This window comes from Apis florea, unplaced genomic scaffold, assembly GCF_048593485.1.
Source record: "Apis florea isolate Af1SG1 unplaced genomic scaffold, ASM4859348v1 contig_3081_pilon, whole genome shotgun sequence".
In the NCBI taxonomy this organism is placed as follows: domain Eukaryota; kingdom Metazoa; phylum Arthropoda; class Insecta; order Hymenoptera; family Apidae; genus Apis; species Apis florea.
The window spans coordinates 1,890,603-1,910,382 of record NW_028256703.1 but is presented as its reverse complement, the minus strand read 5'-3'; the positions used below and the strand labels follow the sequence as shown (position 1 = coordinate 1,910,382).

General features: G+C 25.9%; 3 protein-coding genes across 21 annotated transcripts in view; 2 read left to right on the top strand and 1 right to left on the bottom strand.

Annotated features, from left to right (window-relative positions):
* The first annotated feature begins 217 nt into the window (after positions 1 to 217).
* LOC105735681 (uncharacterized) lies at positions 218 to 2,304 on the top strand. 6 transcript variants are annotated; one of them, XM_086908545.1, is made up of 9 exons: positions 218 to 486; positions 557 to 589; positions 683 to 727; positions 872 to 937; positions 1,021 to 1,158; positions 1,241 to 1,312; positions 1,383 to 1,452; positions 1,530 to 1,561; positions 1,644 to 2,304. In XM_086908545.1, the coding sequence occupies exons 1-9, from the start codon at positions 394 to 396 to the stop codon at positions 1,659 to 1,661; spliced, it is 567 nt and encodes a 188-aa protein (XP_086764671.1). In that variant the 5' UTR covers positions 218 to 393; the 3' UTR covers positions 1,662 to 2,304. The 6 variants fall into 6 exon arrangements, with proteins under 6 accessions (XP_086764671.1, XP_012342958.1, XP_086764675.1 ...); XM_012487504.3 differs by lacking the exon at positions 1,644 to 2,304 and having other exon boundaries at positions 232 to 486; positions 1,530 to 1,638; XM_086908547.1 differs by lacking the exon at positions 557 to 589 and having other exon boundaries at positions 242 to 486.
* On the bottom strand, positions 1,751 to 4,512 carry LOC100867896 (uncharacterized). Of its 4 annotated transcripts, none has more exons than XM_031917004.2 (4): positions 4,222 to 4,512; positions 3,584 to 3,728; positions 2,957 to 3,253; positions 1,751 to 2,887 (listed from the first exon to the last, which is right to left on the bottom strand). In XM_031917004.2, exons 2-3 carry the CDS (start codon positions 3,723 to 3,725, stop codon positions 2,964 to 2,966), a joined length of 432 nt encoding a protein of 143 aa, XP_031772864.1. In that variant the 5' UTR covers positions 3,726 to 3,728; positions 4,222 to 4,512; the 3' UTR covers positions 1,751 to 2,887; positions 2,957 to 2,963. The 4 variants fall into 4 exon arrangements, with proteins under 4 accessions (XP_031772864.1, XP_003694359.2, XP_086764677.1 ...); XM_003694311.4 differs by having other exon boundaries at positions 2,957 to 3,247; XM_086908551.1 differs by having other exon boundaries at positions 2,957 to 3,247; positions 3,584 to 3,725.
* The window catches only part of Liprin-alpha (PTPRF interacting protein alpha), a 29,329-nt gene continuing 13,793 nt past the window's right edge, over positions 4,245 to 19,780 (top strand). For 10 of the 11 annotated variants that reach the window (XM_086908538.1, XM_086908537.1, XM_086908531.1 and 7 more), the window contains exon 1: positions 4,245 to 5,950. In XM_086908538.1, the coding sequence (XP_086764664.1) occupies positions 5,702 to 5,950 (249 nt within the window). In that variant the 5' untranslated portion in view covers positions 4,245 to 5,701. Of the gene's footprint in view, positions 5,951 to 15,182; positions 15,435 to 15,537; positions 15,592 to 16,287; positions 16,403 to 19,780 lie in introns of those variants that run through there. The other variant, XM_086908536.1, reaches the window with a different exon arrangement.

The following is a 19,780-nucleotide window of genomic DNA, read 5'->3' as shown; positions in this document are numbered from 1 at the left end:
ATTATTAAAAATTTTGAAAAAAATAGAAATTATTTTATATTAGTTATTTTTTTATTATTTTAATATACAATAATTGTATCTTTGCAAAATTGATCTGTTTGAAATTATTTAATTTAAAATTATTGAATTCAATTTTGGATATATTTAAATATTTAATATAATTATAAATGCGCGCTAAAACTTTTTTAACGATAAATCGAAATATTTAAATTTCGATAGATTTCGATTCTCAAATCTCTTCGATAAAGTGATCATTCAAAATGGGAACGATGTTAGATCTTCGGTTTTTATTAATATCGTTTTTATCATAAATTCAAGCGTTTATAATTGTTATTCGTATACTTTTACTAATTATTTTTATTAGGAATAATTATTACTACAAAATTCTTTATAATGTGGTTCATACTTTTCGCAATCTGCATCTTTAAAATAACGTGTATTTTTATCTTCATTATCTATTGCGTTGTCACTTTTCTTCTGGTTATGGTAAGAATTTTTTTCTTTTATTATAATCGACAATACTTTATGTTAACCAATAATGTTGTTTATGACAAAGTATAACGCTCAAACAGAAGAATTGAAAAAATATGTAAGTTTAGTAATATAATTTTTTCTTTTTTACAATATCTTAAGATTTTATGTATTCTACAATATGTAAATTATACATTATTATATTTTTTAGATTGTACCTCAAGATACAAATGTGGAAGAAGAATTTCCGATCGAAGTCAGTTAAAAAAATCACTTTTAATTAAAATTTATTATTAAAAAATTATATACATATTAGCGTATTATATTATATATTTTTCTTAATTATCGATTTTTTTTATATTTTCGATTTCTATAAATGATGATATGTTGATTATTTCAGAGTCGTGATAGCGTAGATGATAAATTGGAAATATTAACGGAAAAACTTACGGAGAAAGAACATGTGGTAAGAAATTAATTTGTTTTTCTATACATATCTTTTATTAAGTTTTTCTAAAAGAAATATAATTAGTTTTGCTATGCACATAGTTACAAAAATCGCAATGTGAAATAAAAGATGCAGAAAAGGTATTGACTGATTTGGAAAATAAAACATCTTCTTGTCGAGATCGATATCGCTCGTTAATGATTGATTTGAAAAAAGATATTCGGAAGACTGAAGATGAGGTTCGCGTAATAATATAATATAATATAATTATTGAAAAAAAAGAAATAAAAGGAATTATGATATTATGATTATATTCAATAGGTAAGAATGTTACAAAATCAAATTTCAAGTTTATCAATTCGACGAGAAGCTCTTCGAAGTGAAGTATTAAAGGTAGTGCTTTGATTGTTTTAAAATTGACGATACATATAAAATATAAAAATAATTCATAATATAATTACAGCAACAAGAAGACTATCAAAAAATGCTAAATAGTTTCTCTAAAGAATTGGAGAATAAAAAAATATTATTCTGTACGTTATTATAAAGTTTTCTATTTTGTTTAAAATTTGCTTTTTATTATTTTAATTGATTTTTTAAATGTTTGTAGCTTCAAGTATTGAGAAATCAAGACATCCTCGTGTGAGTTATTTCATTTTACCATAAAAAAATTTTATCGTCTTCTTGTATGCATAATAATTAATTTTTTATTAAATGTTCACAGTATTGTTTTTCATATTAAAGAAAGAAAATTAGAACAAATAATTAAGAAGACATTATCAAATATTACTTTATCGAACATCGATTTAATATTGAACGGTCAGAGAATAGTTTTTTGATTGAGTTGTAATGTTTATTTATTATTCACAATATGTACATTTGAGTAAGCGATCGATATGAAAGTTTTTTACTTTCAAATGCATGGTAAAAATTAATATTGAAACAAAAATTTAATTCGAGTTTTATGAATTTCGATTATTCATACAAATTAATTCTTATATAGAAAGCAAAAACAAAAGCAAAAACAAAGTACAAAATATTATTTTTATTGATTAATAATCAATTAATAACTAATAATCAATTAATAGTTTATCAAAATAATAATTTTAATTAATATTTTAGTTATAAATCTAAATATCTTAAAAATGATTTTTTCTTAAGATAAAACAGGTTAATATAAAATATGAAGTTTATAATTTATACTTTAAATATTGCATGATATCAAATGTAAATGGTAAAAAAAATAATACAGTATTTAAAGATGATAGAATTTTCTCATGCAAAATCATAAAAAAAGAATAAAAAAAAAATACTCTATGAGATCTTATTTTTGAAATGTATTAATTTGTAGGAGATTAAAAATAAAAATAAGTAAGGAATAAGTAGATAATATATTTTTTTCATTCAAGATATTTTTTTCATCTTAAAAATGAAAAGAGTTTAAACTATTTATTTTGAGTGCCTTTTTTTTCATAATCATAGAATTGTACATTCATGTGAACATATTAAAACAAATAGAGATGTTTTAAGGCACTTGCTTCTTTTCCGATGTATAACGTAATAGTTTTTTCGAAATTTTTTTCGTGAGCATAGAGAGTTCCTTGAGAAATTGTAATAAACATAAAAGGAACATTATTTTTTATTTGGAAAGAATACTATAAAATGTTCGTTGAGCTTGTTAAGTGCACACGAAAGGAACCTTGCTGTTTATTCTTTTAATTTTTTCTTATTTCTTCTGTTATTCCACGCATTTCATTATATTATCTCATGGGACATTTTTTTTTATATAAAACAAAACTATTTATCAACATACTTCTTGAAAATCATACAAGAAGTTTGAGATTTCTGGACATATTTTTTTTAGTTTGTCTTCTATTGAATGCAATAGAATACATTCAAAGCAAACATCAGCATAACAATTTGTTACTCATAAAATTCATTAAAACTTGTTATAGAGATTTGTCCATTCTGCAAATTATTATAATAGTTAAAAATTATTGAAAAAAATTGAAATATACTTTCAAAAATAAAAATTACCGTTTCTTTATAATTCCGTATGATGTGATGGAAATTTTTTTAGAACTGCATGGTAAAGATTGTAAAATGCATAAAAACTAACACTCAAGATGACGATCAGTGCTGAGCCAAATATCCAAGATAAAAAATGACCATCTATGATATCCGAGGTCTCTTTTCTCTTTCTTGCGCTAATCTCGCCCAGGGTGGTGCCTTTTCGCTCTTCCATCAGTCTTTTCATGTTCGCTAATTTCTCACGCAGTTCATCCACTGATTCAGCGATATCTTCGATTGAATCGCCGCCAGGTAGATCTACAACTTGGACGAATAAAGTATAATTCGAGAAATAGGGACATTCAAAAGCATCATTTAAATGTAAAACAAAGAAATGTTTTGAAGAAAATAAAAACTTTCTATTTTGAATATATTTTGAAAAAAAAGATTATTAATAATTAAAAAGAAATAAATTTTTTTGTTATTCATTAAAAATAATATTTAAAGAGATACTTAGAATTTAAAAAATTGATATTTATAATAAAATACTTTTTTCTTTTAACAAAAAAGTATAAAGATCTTTTAACATTTTATTAGGAGTGATGTAAGTTCTATTTTTGAAAGATATATTGAATTGAAGCTATGACTACTTACCCGTAGCTCCTGGCGTACAAGTATGTGTTACTGTTTTCATGATGCTTGGTTCTATCTTTTTTAATTGTATAACTTGGTCCAGCATTCGACACGGAGGTCGGTATTGATTATCCAGCATCCTACTCTGTAGCGCAGTCTCCATCTTCTGGAAAATTAAGCGTCTCCGATTTTTTTCTTTTTAAGTCGATCAAAATTATCACATTGAGTTACGATCAATCTTAAAAAAAAATGCTTCTATATATTTTAAAATTCACTAGAAATTAAATTTTAAAATATGATGATCTATCTTCTTTATAGGAATACATTTTTTTATTTATTGAAAAATGAATTCAAGTGTTAAAAATAAAAATTTTTGATTTAAATCCTGTACATTTCAATATTTATAATATATATTTATAGATTGCTTTAAATAAATATCTAAGGACTTTTTAATAGTTACTATTTTTTAATATTTTAATAATTAAGTAGAATCTATTTAATATAAATTATACATATTTGGAATTTAAGAAATTAATTCAATTGTCCCGCGCTTCTATAAAATTCTGAAATTGTAGCGCTACAAGTGATCATCGATCTTGTCGCAATTTGCAAACACGGCTAAAGAAAGTCGTACGACATTCGGGCGGAGTCGGACGCACCTTCGGGGACGAAGGTTGACGTCACGGTGCAAAATGGCCGCCGGTATCGGAAATGGAGTAGCATAGAGGCTGGGCGGTAGGAACGAACTGTAGGTGTGTCAGTACTCGGCTTTTCCGCGATAATGCCATCGAAATGCCGATTGTTGCACGCTGACTTGCGCCTCGTGCATAACTTGTACGTACGATCGGAATCGTTTCGTTGGCCGAGTTTCCGATGGTGATAATAAATTGTGAAATAGTCGGCGAGGCAAAATAAGCGGTGTTCTGAACTCCCCTCGATATATATCTTCCCTGAAACAAAATTTTTTCTGTTCATAATTTACTTGTGTTATATACATTCAATAGATAGGATGAAATCTTGTCTAAATAAAATCGAAGTGAAAAGTAAACGGTGGCCTGTCCAGTGATCATTCTTATACTGTTCACGGATATTTCATGAATGTCAGACTCATCTGCCCGGCTCCAGAAGAAAGTGCATTGTGGATATTATCTTTGTGTCGAATTGTTTCGATTGAATATTAATTTACGTTTCTGATAAAAAGTGAAATGGAAAAGGAAGAATACGCGTGTATGATCAACGTATAAGAGATCCAAGTGTGCGTAACATAGTGTATGTTCACTGATCCTATTTGTGATCTGTCAAAACTGACTTAGCTATCTAACAATCGTACATATATTTATAGTGAAACTATTTGTATATTGGATATCAAATCTTCCTCTTATTACGAATTGATTAATTTTTTTTAAGGAAAATATTCTCGTTGCCTACGACTGTGTCTTAACTGCGTGTGATCCTTCACAACGACACATCGATTGATTCCCTTCCGTAAACAATATTTAATAGCTGCTAAGAATGTATCGTCCAATGCTGAAAACAAGATATGAATTTGAATTACGGTGAGAAAGTGACCGAGCGAGTAATGTTGAACTTGGAACTGTTAAGAGATTATTCGAGCAATGTTTCTGCCAATAGGTATCAGTTAACCAAACAAAAAAAGAACGATCTCCATTCTTCACAGAGTAAAAACCACGAGAAGCTAAATTTCAGGATTTTAGTATTTCTTCTGGTTAAACAGTATATTCTTTAAAGAGGATAACATTATCAGGATTTCGACTCGTAGATATTGTTAGAATTATTAAAAGTGTAACTGAAAAAAAAAAAAATATAAATCTTCAAAAAGAAAGTTTCAAAACAAATAAATCAAAGACAGAAAGAGAAAGAGAGAGAGAAACACATCCAAACGATGAAATTGACTAAGAAAATGATTAATTAAAAAGTTCGAGACAAATTAAAAGATACATATATATACATATCGAAAGCGATAGGTGGCTTTCGTTGTCACTGGCGCGCACGCGAGTGTCCATATTATATCCGGCGCGCGTGTTTGTTTCTCATTTTGTTTCTTATTTCTCATTTGCGTGTATATTTGAAGTGGAGTTTCAGTGTGCTGGAGGGTGAAAAAATAGTAGAATACACAAAATGTGGAATATGATGTGTGACGTGATGCCTACTATTGCGGAGGACAGCATTAGCCAGCGAAGTTCGCAATATTCCGGTGAAGATGCGAACTTCGAGCAATTGATGGTATCAATGCTTGACGAAAGAGACAAACTGGTGGAATCATTGCGCGAAAACCAGGAACGGTTGCAGGAAACGGAAGCACGTTTGCAGGAGGTGGAGAAGGAACGAGATTCATTGAATCGTCAATTGAACGCTAATATTCCTCAGGTATATCTTAATAGTTTAAAATATAGTTAATTCTTAAATATGTAATATATGCATATATTATACTCATATGTATATTATTTATTTCTTAATTAAGCGACTGAAATCCATGATATAAAATAATTCTTTATAATTTTATTAGAGATTTTAGCAAGTAAATAACAACATTCATGATATAATTCATTTATGATTTATGGATTATATATATAATAAAAAATAATGAAGCTGAATTTAAAATAACTATATGATTGGTCTGACTTTTTCAAAAAAGATATTTACATGTTATGGATATATTCAAATTGCATTATTTTTAAGGATTAACTATATTTATTTTTTTATTTTTAATATTAATCGATTTATATTTTGATATTTTAATTATTTCTAAAAAGAATTAAATTGACTGACAAAATATTAATTGGTATTATTTATATATTAGTTGGTATGTTTAATCTACAAATTGTTAAATGTGATTTATTCCATATATAAGACGTCAGAATAAATGATTGAAACGTGTCTTGAACCGAATAAATAAAATCGTGTTATATTGATACGAAGAATATTACATATACTTATAACAAAAATGATCAAAGATCTGATTTAAAAGATATATTTCCTTTACAATTTTATATAGAGACTTTTAAATGTGATGCAATTTTATTTTTTAATATTATAATTATTATTTCAAGGTTAATTTCATTTTATTTTAATAAAGATAATTTTATTATTTGAAACGACGTTATTTATCATTATCATTCTTATTATTAATTTATTATTATATCACGTGATTTCTTGATTTTAACATATACACAAGCATTTATTGCCCGTTTCCATTTCTTCGTTCTATTGCTCAACCTAGATAAAGAATAATTTAATGATGTCATAAAAGAAGGAAGATTATAAATGCACGTGAGTAATTACATGTGTTAAAATTCATGTATAATACTTTATGATATTTTAAGTATATTAATTAATAAAATTATGACTTGAATCGTAGTATATTAATAAAACTGTTTTTTTTAGCAAATATATAATAATTGAAAAAGAGGCGATTTTGATATTATATATAATATATATATTATATATTATATATAATATAATATATCAATGATATATATAAAACATTTATTTATTTGGTTCAATAGAGTTAAATCAGCACATGTTGAATTTGTTATTTGATTAACAAGAGGAAATATAGATTAATATTTGTATCTGAAGATAAAGCCAAATGATTTCTTTTATCATAAAAATTATTTAGAAAAATTATTTGTTCTATTAGCCAGGATTTAATTCATTCATTTAATATATTCCTTCACAAATCTTTTCAATTAATATAATATAATATAATATAATATAATATAATATAATAATAAACTTAACAATAATATATTTTTTATTATGAAATATTTTAAGAGCGACGTTAGTGTTTTTTTAATTATACAATATATGGCCGATTATAGATAATTATCGAAGCTTTTATGTAATGATTATCATAGAAACGTTTGACAATTGACACGTTATAGAAAGATAGAAAGAAATTTTTAGTTTAGAATATAAATAAAGTTTTATTTTATTATTGTTATTTTGAAAGTATAAAAATTGAATTTTAATTATTCGTTAGATAAAAAATTTTGAATTTTAGATAGAAAATTTCTTGAACTGTAATTAAAGAAATTTTGATTAAACTAAAATTATTTAAAATATGATTAAGGGATTATATATAATTTTTTTTAATTTTTTACATTTCATCATATATTACTATAATAATAATAATAATAATTTTCTTTTTCATCATTATAAATTATTATATTAGAGATTAAAAAAGGACTCTTTTTTTAATATAAGAATATTTTTATTAAGGTGGAATTTTTATATAGTGTAATATAGTACAATGATTATTTAGTTTATTAATTCAAAGTTATTTATTATATCAGTATATATAGTTTATTTCGATTCACAATTATATGAAAATAATTTTGATTGTTTCGTACGAATTGATTCTTATATCTATCATCGAAATTCTTTTTCCCAAAGAAGAATAACTATTAGTTATTGCACTTAATTGCATATAACATTCATCGTCCATATATATGTATATATATACATTGAAAAATGTGAGATATTAGATTAAGTCGATTAAAATCAAATTAAATTGTTAATATAATATAATTTTAATTATGTAAAAACAAAACAAAATTTTTTATAACGTTATATATTCAAACTTTACTATTTATTTTTATAAAAAAGTAAAAAATAAAATGATTTTTATTTGAAAAAATTGAAAAATATACAAATATTCTAGATATTAAATAAAAATATCAATCTATTGATTATTTGAAAATAAAAATCTAAAAATTATGCGTAAGAAAAAGAAAAATGAATTGATCGTTTAAATAAAAGGCCAACACGCGGTAATTTCATGTTTCTTGGAAACCGATTAAGGACGCAACGCAATGTTATGCAGTTACTGATTGCAATACTTATTTCCTTGACCGGTGTACATACATAGGAACTATCCATTTCTTTCTTCACAACTTAAAAAAAATTAGAAGAGATGAAAATTCGAATAATTGATATTCTTAAAGCTGAATTCTATGAATGTTTCTTTATATATAATGGCATAATTTTGCTATTTATCAATGAATTATTATAAAAATAGATATAATAATTTTAATAATTTTCTTGTATCTGTTATTTTTCATTTTTTCTCTGTGAGATGTTTCTTCTTATAATTTATTTTTTTTTGTAACTTTAATGAAAAATTTGTAATAGTCTTTTTATTGATAATTTATTAAAGAATTATTTTTATATAATCGAATATAAAATGTGATACATATCTGAAGAAGCAATATTATCTATTTTGTAGTCCAATTCTTAGCTGTATACGCACATAACGGTAAATCGCCGGAAATACACATAGATCTCGATATAAAATTGTAGGTGGTATATATACAGGTTCTCGCAATACTGTGTCTTATTCACCTATTTCTCTCGTAAAATTTTTCTTATATTTGTGGAATAAATTTAGGGATAAAAATCTTGTCATATTAACTTTTTTTTAAACAAAATATAATATACGATGATATATAATATAATTATATAATATAATAGAGAAAATACAGATAATAATATAAAAAATTGAAAATTCTGTTATGATATAGCGATTTTGTAAGCAATTTTATTACAATAAATATATTTGTCGAAGTTATAATATTAAATAAGAAAAATAAAAAAAAAAATGTAGATTTTCCAAGCATTCATCCAGAAGAAAATTCTTGGCAATTATTTATCGAATTTTTGCTGCGGATGAAACGTGACAACTTTCTGCAGAGTTTGGCAACATCCAATAAAAATCTGTATAAGCTGTATTGACTTCGACAGCGCATTATCTTAGGTAGCTTTGAAAATATATTGACTTTATCATTTAATATAATCTTTGTTTGTTGAATGTTATTTGTATTTTACAATATTTTTGTATTTTTTTTATTATAATATCAAAATTTTATCATATATATTTTAATCAATATTTAGTATCAGAAGTTTGATATTAATTTTATATTAAATATAGTAAAATAGAATGTGAAATATGAAATATTATAGAAAGAGAAATTATAGTATTTTCTAGGCACTTGATGATAATGATATAAAGAATTCTTATCATCGCTAACTTTTCCGTATCTCGATAAGTGCTCATTGAAGTGATAATGTTGCATAGAAATTTCTACACAATATGGAGCATGCCGAAATTTTTTATTCATATTCATATAATATATTTTCTAATATTGTGATATTTTATTCTATGATTTATTAAGTCATTGATAAATAATATGATTTTTCTCCATGATAATTCAAAATTTGAATTTCAAAAACATATGATAATATTCAAATATTGATTTTTAGAAATTATCAGTCATAATATTCATCAAAACTTTTGCATGAAGCGTGATTCACAATTATACATTTTTATATCGAATATTGAAAAATTGTATTTTAGATAAGCCGTGTTTATCTCAATGCTCATTTTTTTGTCCTACTTTTAGAAAATCAGAATTCATTTTAAACTCGAAATAAATTTAAAATATATCAAAAGATTCGTTTCAGGAGAATATTTGATTATAAAGATTGCACTTTTTTAATCTCGTTTATCTTTTTCTTCTTCTTTCTTGAAAAATCATCGTATGGTGAATCTAATATGAGAATGTAATACATAAGGAGAAAAAACACAATGTGGAGCATCGATATATCTATGAAATAAGGGAGAAACCGACAGCCATATCGATCCATCCGTCGCCCGATTGGCTTTTATGTATACGCCGGCATGTTATACGGGGTGCCTCTAATAAATGGTATAATTGAAAATCAATTTTACTGATAGATAAACAAAAATAGAAACAAATCATTTTTTGAAAAATTTAATTGATAAAAGTGAAACTATATTGTATTTTTTTATTGATCATCATACGTAGAGAAAAAACATCATTTATTTATTATATACATTATATACATTATAAAAAGAAAATTCGTTGATTAATTAAATTTTTATTAATAAAATTTTAATTTTAAATTGGAAAGAAGGAAAAATATTACAGAATTTTTTTTCAATTAAATTAAAAAATGCAGAGATTTTTGACAAATTTATGATGATTGTATTATATTTGCTCTCTTCGATATTGTCGAGTCTTCTGAAAATCCTTTCGTATTTTTTTCATGGCAGAATTTCGTTTCCTGCACGATTCAATGGCACGTATTCCTGAGACAAAGGACAAAAATGAAATGAGAACGGATAATAAATGAGAGCTGAAGAGAGAAACGAACCTACGATGACCTACTTTCGTTATAGTTTTATTAACTATTCTCATTTACAAGTAAATTTGTAAGAGAAAGAAGAAAAAGAAAAAAAAGGAGGAAGTGGAAAGAAGTGACTTCGATTACAAATGACATTAAATTAGTGTTTGCGGGCGTGTACCAGAAGAGTAATAGGGTTACTAGTGATCATAATGAAATCTTGTCTAAGCTAACAGGTCATAGTTCAGCGAGGCCTCTCAGAGTTTGTAATTAATTGCAATTAACAATGAAACAACAAAACGGCGCCGATAAATTAACAATGCCCATCGATGCAAAACCAGTAGCAATTTAATTTTGATTATTGCAATTTATTAAAATTATCAGATATATTGATGTAATAATAATATCAAATATATGTTTAATAAGATCGAATTTGATCATTGAAATAACGTTGATAATTTGCAACTTGTGATGTCTAAGACTAGTAATATTAATTCAATTATATAGAACCAAATTATTTTGGTTTTTAAGTTTTTGTTAGGTTTGTTGATTTATTTTTATTTTCTTAATAATACTTATAATTGAATAATAATATAAATATTTCTTTTTCGTGTTAAATTTATAATATTTTTAATAGGTTAAAGTATAATGTATTTTTATCAGAATACCTTCTATTGATCTATTTTAATTAGCGTTTAATTTCCTTTTTAGACGAAGTTCTATAAATAAGGATAAAACGTAGAGAAAAATACATGAAAGAAGATGAAATCAATCAGCAGATCGATAGGAAAATGAATTATTTTATACAAGAGGGAATCTGAATTAGTCTTGAGATGGATCGAAATTTTAATTTAATTTTTGAACAATATAGCGTAAAAAACATAAAAGCAAAGAATTCTCTTTTCTTGATGGGAAATTGTTCCTTGTGTGTTGGAATTGCAGTCAGTCACTTGTCTCGTCATTAATTTCACGTTATTACTTCAATGTGCAATGTATCGAGTACACGTTCGAACAGATTATCGATTCTTTCGTCTATGACAAATGACATTGAAACATACATACATACTTAGAAATATAGTAATAATAGTATCTTGAAAATATATTTTATTTTTCATATATTTTTACTTTCCGTTGATTTTATATTAATTAGTTCTATATTATTTGATCAATTAATTTATAAATTTCACAAACGATATTCGAATATAATATATATCAAATAGTTAAATTAGTTTCATTTAAAAAGAAAGAATATACTTATATTTTATATATAGGATTTTATTATCAAGGAATAAAAAGGATTCTTTTTAATATCGTGTCAATGATATATATAAATGCTCATCACTCTTTAAACATATGTCATTTCAATTTAGATCACTGTAGACGAACAATTTTAATACCAATTTCAGTTAATTCAGACTCTTAATGTAAATCAGACAGATTGAATTAAATTGAACTTTTAATATCTTTAATATCTATGTCTCCTCTTCTTCTTTTTTAAATTGTAAGTACTGCAAAGTAATATCGTTATAGTTTTCTTATAAAATTTAAATTATAAATAATTTCTTTTATTTTGTTTTCAAGAAGCAACCACTTCTTTGTATCGATTAAATCGATTAAATGAGGACGATGAATGTAATGATTGAAAACCTACATCAGCTACATTGGTTTTCCCTTCTTCTTTTTCATCGTCAAATTGAAAGGTGTTGAGTATCAAGTTGTTAAGTGGTAGCTAACAACTCGAATTCTTCAGTATCGTCGCTTCGAGTTGATTAGCAAGAGAAAATCGAACACCTCCACCAACAAACCTCGTAAAACATGTTTGCTAATTGATTCGCACGTATTTCAGACCTTTCTTAACTAACAGATCTGGCTTTGAACCTAAATTTCTCTCTCTCTGCTTATTTTAAATAAATAAATAAAATAATAAATAAAAAATATTTCCTTTTTCTTAATCTTTAAAAAATTATTTGTGAAATTTTTTATTTTACTTTAAAAATTGCTGAAAAAATTAGAATAATTGAATTATATAATTCAATATTTAAGTAGGATATGATTTATTATTTCAAATAAAATCAATTATTTTAACATATTTGTTTTATTATGAGATAAATTTTACATTTGTTGGCGGTGCATTGCGTTCTACTCATATGGAGATTGGGCGTGGATATTGTGATGTAATGTGTCCGGATTACAAGTTACCTCAGAGCAATTGGAGTACGAAGGGCAGAGTCACTCGAGCGGCTCATATTACGTGATTTTTGCTTCTATCTATTGCTTCCGCGATTTTCTTACCAATTCTTTTTTTCTCTTAGGTTTCTAAACTGCATCGAAATACACGAATATCTTCTTTATGGTGATTTCTTTTATTCCGAAAATCAGCCTGATGTATCGAAGAAAATTCTTTATAGTTAAATGTAAATGGTATTAACTTATTATTATTTAGTTTACTTTATCTTATATTTTAATATTTAATATTAATATTAATTTTTATTAATTTTAATAGGAAGAGAAAAATAAGAATTGAATAATAAAAGAAATAAAAATATGAATTTTTGATATTTTGTTTGAATAATTAAAGTATTTATTTAATCCAAAATAAAAGAATAATTACCGGATATTTCTTTTCTATATTAAGATTATGGCGATTTTTAAAAATCCCATAAACAGAATGAAGATCGTATCAATATTCATTTAAAGAACAAAGGATTAATCGAATCTTCAACCTATCAATCTTGAACGGATTATCATCGGTGTATTTATTCATAAATCAGTGCCAGTTATGTCGGAATATTACAGCATTATTTGGAACGATCCTGGTGGAACATTGTCCGGAAGAAAGGGTTCGCTGCCAAGCATGCTTGGAGCGATCTCGAAGCTGCGGCAACGCGACACAAAGACCGTTTCATTTGTAATACTGCGGAAAGTTTCGTCCTGTCTAGCGCAGAAAAGGCTAGAGAGAAGCCTAAGGTAGAAACTTTCGAGGGTGGAACCTTTTTTCTCTGTCTTTTTTTTTTTTTCATTTTCTTCTTCTTGTTCCTTTTTTCTCTCTCTCTTTGTACTTACTCCTATACTCATGCACATGCACATATATATGTATACTCCGCGATTGAGCAAAGAAAAAACTGACCCGCTCGTACTTTCGGCGCGTAATGCTGGCCAGGAGGTTGCAAAAAACTGCGGGCGCGTGCAGCGGAAGTTAGGGTGCAAAAGGGAGTGAAGAAAGAGAGAGAAAGGAGAACGTAGAGGCGAGGCGAAAAAGGCGATTAGGCCGTCTCGACTCTCCGCTGAGAAAAAATTCAGGGGTGAAATAGTTTTGCAATTCCTGGAAATTCTCATTCCATTTTGGAGTTGCTGCTTTTTTTATTCATTTCCTTTCCTATTTTTTATCGTTTTCTCCGAGAAATGTTGTTGACTGGAAATCATTATTCTGTTGAATTATATTACGAAAAAAAAAAAAAAAAAAATTGAAAGCCATGTGAATTGATATTGTGAAATATATGAATTTGATTCGATGATCGAAAACTGAATTAAAAAATCAATTATATATAATTTATTTAATTATCTATGGAATAATAGATATATGCAAATAATCTATAATAAATTCAAAATCATTTCCTGCTTTTTTTCAAATATCATTCATTATGTAAATTAAAAACTATTCACCACTATTTTTATCTTGCATCATATAAAAATCAGTGCTCTTCGAAGTACTAGAAAGCTTCAAAAGAGTCTCCCGGGAAGTTTATTGATTCCTCAGCCGAATAGGGCTGATTATTTGGTCCCAGAAGGCAGGTAGAAATCGGCGTAGAAGATCCGGTTAGAAAATCGGCGAAAGGACAAAGAACGAAGCGATGATATCGAGATAGGCGCGGTATAGAGAGAGGCAGCACGGAAGAGTTTGGGGTAAAAATTTCTAGGACGAGGCGAACGGGTGCAATGCACCGGTGTACGCGATATACGCTCGACGATCAATAGCCACCCCACCTTACTGGGCCGGCGGCGCATGAATGAACCTCGCCTTTTACACACTACTCGGTAGTAGTAGCTCTCTCTACTCGCGCGCGCCGCCAGCGAGCTGCAACGCCGCCGCCTTCGGCCGTGTGCAGCGGTTTTCAATGCCCCTCTCATCGGTCTAGCTGAATCTAGATGAAATTTAATCAACTAGGTGATAAACACGAATCTTATGTTTGATTAATTGAAAACGATTAATCTTTTATTAATGATTTTTCTTTTGTAGTTACAGATTTTAAAATTGTGCATTACATTTTGGAATAGTGAATGAAGATAAAAATAGAAGGTACAAGTGGATGGAATAGAATAAGGAATTTCATATTTAATTTGGATGAAGTTTAGTTAAAAATTAAAATTCATTAAGGAACAAGAATAGATTATTATTATTATCATTTTAGTTTTCGAAATTTATATAAATTTGATTATTTCGTATTCAATATAGGATAGTTTCAAGCGAACAAAGAATGAAAAGAACGAAAATCGGCCTCGATATAGAATTGGATGGACTCGACATTCATAGGAAATTCTTATACATACTACGAATAAAATGTGACCCAATTTTTCAGATTCCCAATAATCAGTGCCACATAGTTGACCTATCTTCTTTTTTACTCGATTCATCACTTGGTTTTTCTTCGATACTTGATTTTTTTTTTTTATTCTTCCATTTATTTCTTCAACATTTTGTTTTACGGTATACCAATATTTTCAAATAATAAAAAATTTTTAGTATTCTTTTATTTCTTATGCTTCTTAAATTGACTATGATTAATATGACATTAATGCATTTTTTTCAGGTATATAGACTGAGAACCATCTGTTTAAAGTGTACTTGCAAGACACGATATATAGTATGTTAACTTCATATCTACTTATCACAATCTGATTATATGATTAATGTGCAAGCTAAATTCATCGCATTCGATTGTAAGAACTTGAAAATATTTCTGAGAAACATTTAAAAGTTATAATTAGCATACAATCTTCCATTTTTTATTTTCTATTTAAAAATTCTATGATGTTGATGAAGAACTTTGAAATTCAATCTTTTATGGTATGATTTAGATATAATATATCAAAATTAAAATATTATATAATCTAATTTTGCAAATGAATCTGGAAGATAGTAATCTAATCAAAAATATAAACAATGTCAAATCGAATGACATTTTGTTATATAAATTATCATATTTTATTTTATTTCTTCGACTTATTTGTACTGATTAATCTTTTTGCATGTAAACCAATAGAATTAATATTCTGTGTCACTGAGTCGGAGAAGTTCGAGCTATTGATTTCCCTTCACATTCCTCGAATCTGTCTGCGTATTGGCATTGACGATTCGTATGGTATCTGTTTCTCCATTATCTTCTCGTAATTACATCCCTTCAGGGACGAATATTTTAAACTTAGGAATGAAAGGATTAATTTTTAATTTGTAATATTTCTCATCATGTAATATTTTCATGTATTATCCATATTTTTTCTATTTATTTCTTTGAATTCTCTATGTTTAAAGAGATAGTTAATGTTACAAATTTCTATAGATAAATTCAAGATATATTATCTGGAAGTTGGATGAAGAAACTTCGTATTTGCACAGTGACCAAGCCAAATAGTAAACATCTGGTACATATTATGCTCCTCTGGAAACTGTTCGTTGTAAGTTCTCCAGCAAATAGAACTATATTTTATGGAATTTGATACACTCATGAAGAAACATTAGAAAATCGCAAACGAGAAGAAGAGTCTTTCATTATTCATCATTATGTCTTATGAGCATAAGTAATTATTAATTATTTATTATTAATTACTTAATTATTTACATACAAAAAGTTATTATATGTATAGCTATTAAAAATCGATTCTCTTAATAAAAATTTACAGAGATAAAAATAAAGACAATTATAATGGATTATTAATCGATTTAATTAATAAATTAATTAATAAAACTAGCGATTAAATTGTCGATACGATTATTTTATGAAAAAATTAAGTTTCAAAACAATTTTGAAACAAAATCAAAAAGTCTTTGAGAAACAAGGAATCCATATAAAATATTTTATATTCAGAATTTTTTTTTATAATTAAAGTCTTTAAATTTATAGAAAGTTCAATAGTCCAAACAAATACATCATCTTTATATTAGTTAAAAATCATGATTTTTCGAGATATCACGGCTTATTCATCACTTCTATCTGTCACGTTTAATTAACAAGGAACATAAGATTGGTATTTCTGTTGTAATGTCTGCTAGATGAGATGCGTGGGTAAATACTTTCCTTTTCGTAGGTGTTATTAAACAAACCATCGTTGTTGTCGATCATTTCAATATACATTGAATATTATTTTTCAATACATCTTCTGTACATTTTAAATTAATACATTTTAAATAGTTAGTTATTCTAAAAAAAGAAAAGAAATTGTCATCCTATATTCAAGAATTTTGTAGTGCAATTATTTAATTTTTATATTATAATTTATACATAATTTATACATCAAAAAATTATGGATTTGTAGAAATTTAAAAAAAAAATTTTTTAATTTTTAATATTATAATGTAAAGCTTTTCTGAGATTAAATTTTAAATTTCCAAAATGATGATGATATAAATTGAATTGAATAGAATATTAAATAAATTTTTAAAATGATCGATTAGTAAAAAAGTTTAAGATACTTTCTTTTCTTTTTCTATCATATTAACTTTATAATTTTATAATTTTATAATTTTTTATAATTTTCAAATTTTAATTTTCCAATTTTTTTAATTTCACATTGTATATAAAATAAATATTTGTAATTTTATTTAATTTTTATGTCAATTAAATTTTGGAATATTTTCCAATATATAAATATTAAAAATCTGTAATTTTAATTTATTATTATTGATAGAAGAAAATCCGAATTGGAAAAAGAATCATTGGTTATATGTAATGATCGATTGAGGGAGGATATAGATCGTAACTTTGCTTCACGTGAACGTACTTTAAATTCGCGTATGAATGAAGCCATTCGCGTGTAGTGATGATTCAGATGGGGCCAACGTGTAAGAGTGTGTTTCACCCCTTCTCATCACACCCTCTTCACATTTCTTTTTCTTTCTGAATCACTTTTATCCGACTATTTGTTTTCACCCGTTTACTAGAACATGTTGCTTTCTTTTTACTTTTTTATCTTTTTCCAATCCGTAAGAAATTTTTGGTAAAAATTATTGAATTCAGTTTACATATATTTCGCTTTTAAATTTTTCAATTCTACATAATTTTGTTATAGAATATTAAATAAATATTTATGTTTTATATATATATATACATATATATGCTGCTTTTACTTTTTATTTTTAGATATTAAAGAGGCAAATGAACATTGAGGATAAATACTTATATCTAATATTTTTCTTATCTTCAAGACATAATAATCTATTAATAAAGATTGGATTATTATATAAAAGTGATTGAAAAATAAAATGATGGAATACTGTAAAATTACTAATCATGGAAGATGATTTCTTTATCTTGAAACACGAGATTATTATCAATTCACGTAATGAAGTGACGTCGCTCATTATTATGCAGGTATTGCGCATTACATGTTTCCAGCTCATATCATTAAAATAGTAGTATGTTATAGACAGAGAGATTCCTCTGCTGTACTAAATACCTCGAGAAAATAACAGATGATGTTTCTTCATAAATGATTCTTTTTTCTTTGTTGTCTTTCATCTATGACCATGTTAATTATATTTATTTAGTCATTTTGAAGTGAAATTTATATATAATTAGAAAAGCTAATATTTCTAAATGATGTTTATTTTTGTATTCCATAGAATAATATTTAATAAGTAATGTTTTTAAATGGTAATATAGAAATATCTTTATGATAAGCAAACAATATAAAAATGAATTGAAATAACACACTATGAATATTATTTAAAAAATATTCAACTAATAATAATAATTCTGACAACAATGATTAAATGAGAATAATGGATTAAAAATGATATTTATTATAATTAATGAATACAGAGTAGTGATTAACATATATTTTATTAATTGTATCTCTACTGATTCCTATTTCTTTTCCTTTTTCTTTTCTTATATATATTTTATTTCTTTTTTTTTTTTTTTTAATAAATTTAATCTTTCAAAATTTTACTTATTTGGCAAAGATTTTCAGAGACAAAATTTTATGTTTGTAAGCTTTAACTACTCGATAACATCCTCGACACTGTGTTGAATGTTACTATTTATAGGTTCCCATTGCAACTCGAGCAATAATCGAGTTTGGCTTTCGTCTGCATCTGGCACGTTCAGCCTGTTCCCGTTCTTTAGTTCGTGATGTCGTTTTTCTTTACTCAGGATCTTACTATTCGATACTTTGTGTTCAGTATAATTAATGAAATTTAGTAGAGTTGTTTAATAATAAAAAAATTGTCAGTGAATATATTGGAATTTTCATTTTATTCATTTTATTCTTTCTTCTAAAATGGATGTTTATGATTTCACTTTTTGATTCGAAATTTGGTCCTTGTTTGACAATGAAGATAAAATTTCTTTGTACAAATATTCTTTCTCTATTCATTCTCTGACTAAATATAAATCGCGAAGTTATTAGTGGAAAGTTTATAGTTTTTTGAATCAAAAGACTCCTTGTTGTGATGGAAATATAGTGTCGTGAGATTTATGAGTACAATCTGTGTTTAAAAATTTCTCGCGAATCTTTTGTCGTAAATAAAATGTAAAATATGGACATGACGCATAGAGAAACTGTGAAATGAATATTTGATTCTAAGAAAATGAATTATTTTGATTTTGGGTCAAGACTGATATAAATCTTAAATTAATATATATTATTGTGATGTTTACAAGATTTTCCAAAATTTATAAGATTTTTCTAAATATTTCAGAACTGAATTATTAAAAATATTTTGAATCAACTTGTATCATCTATTATATTATATAGTTTCACCTAAATTGATAATAATAATTATAGAAAAAAAACTTAGCATGAGTCTTAATAATTCTTAGCAAGCCAACAAGT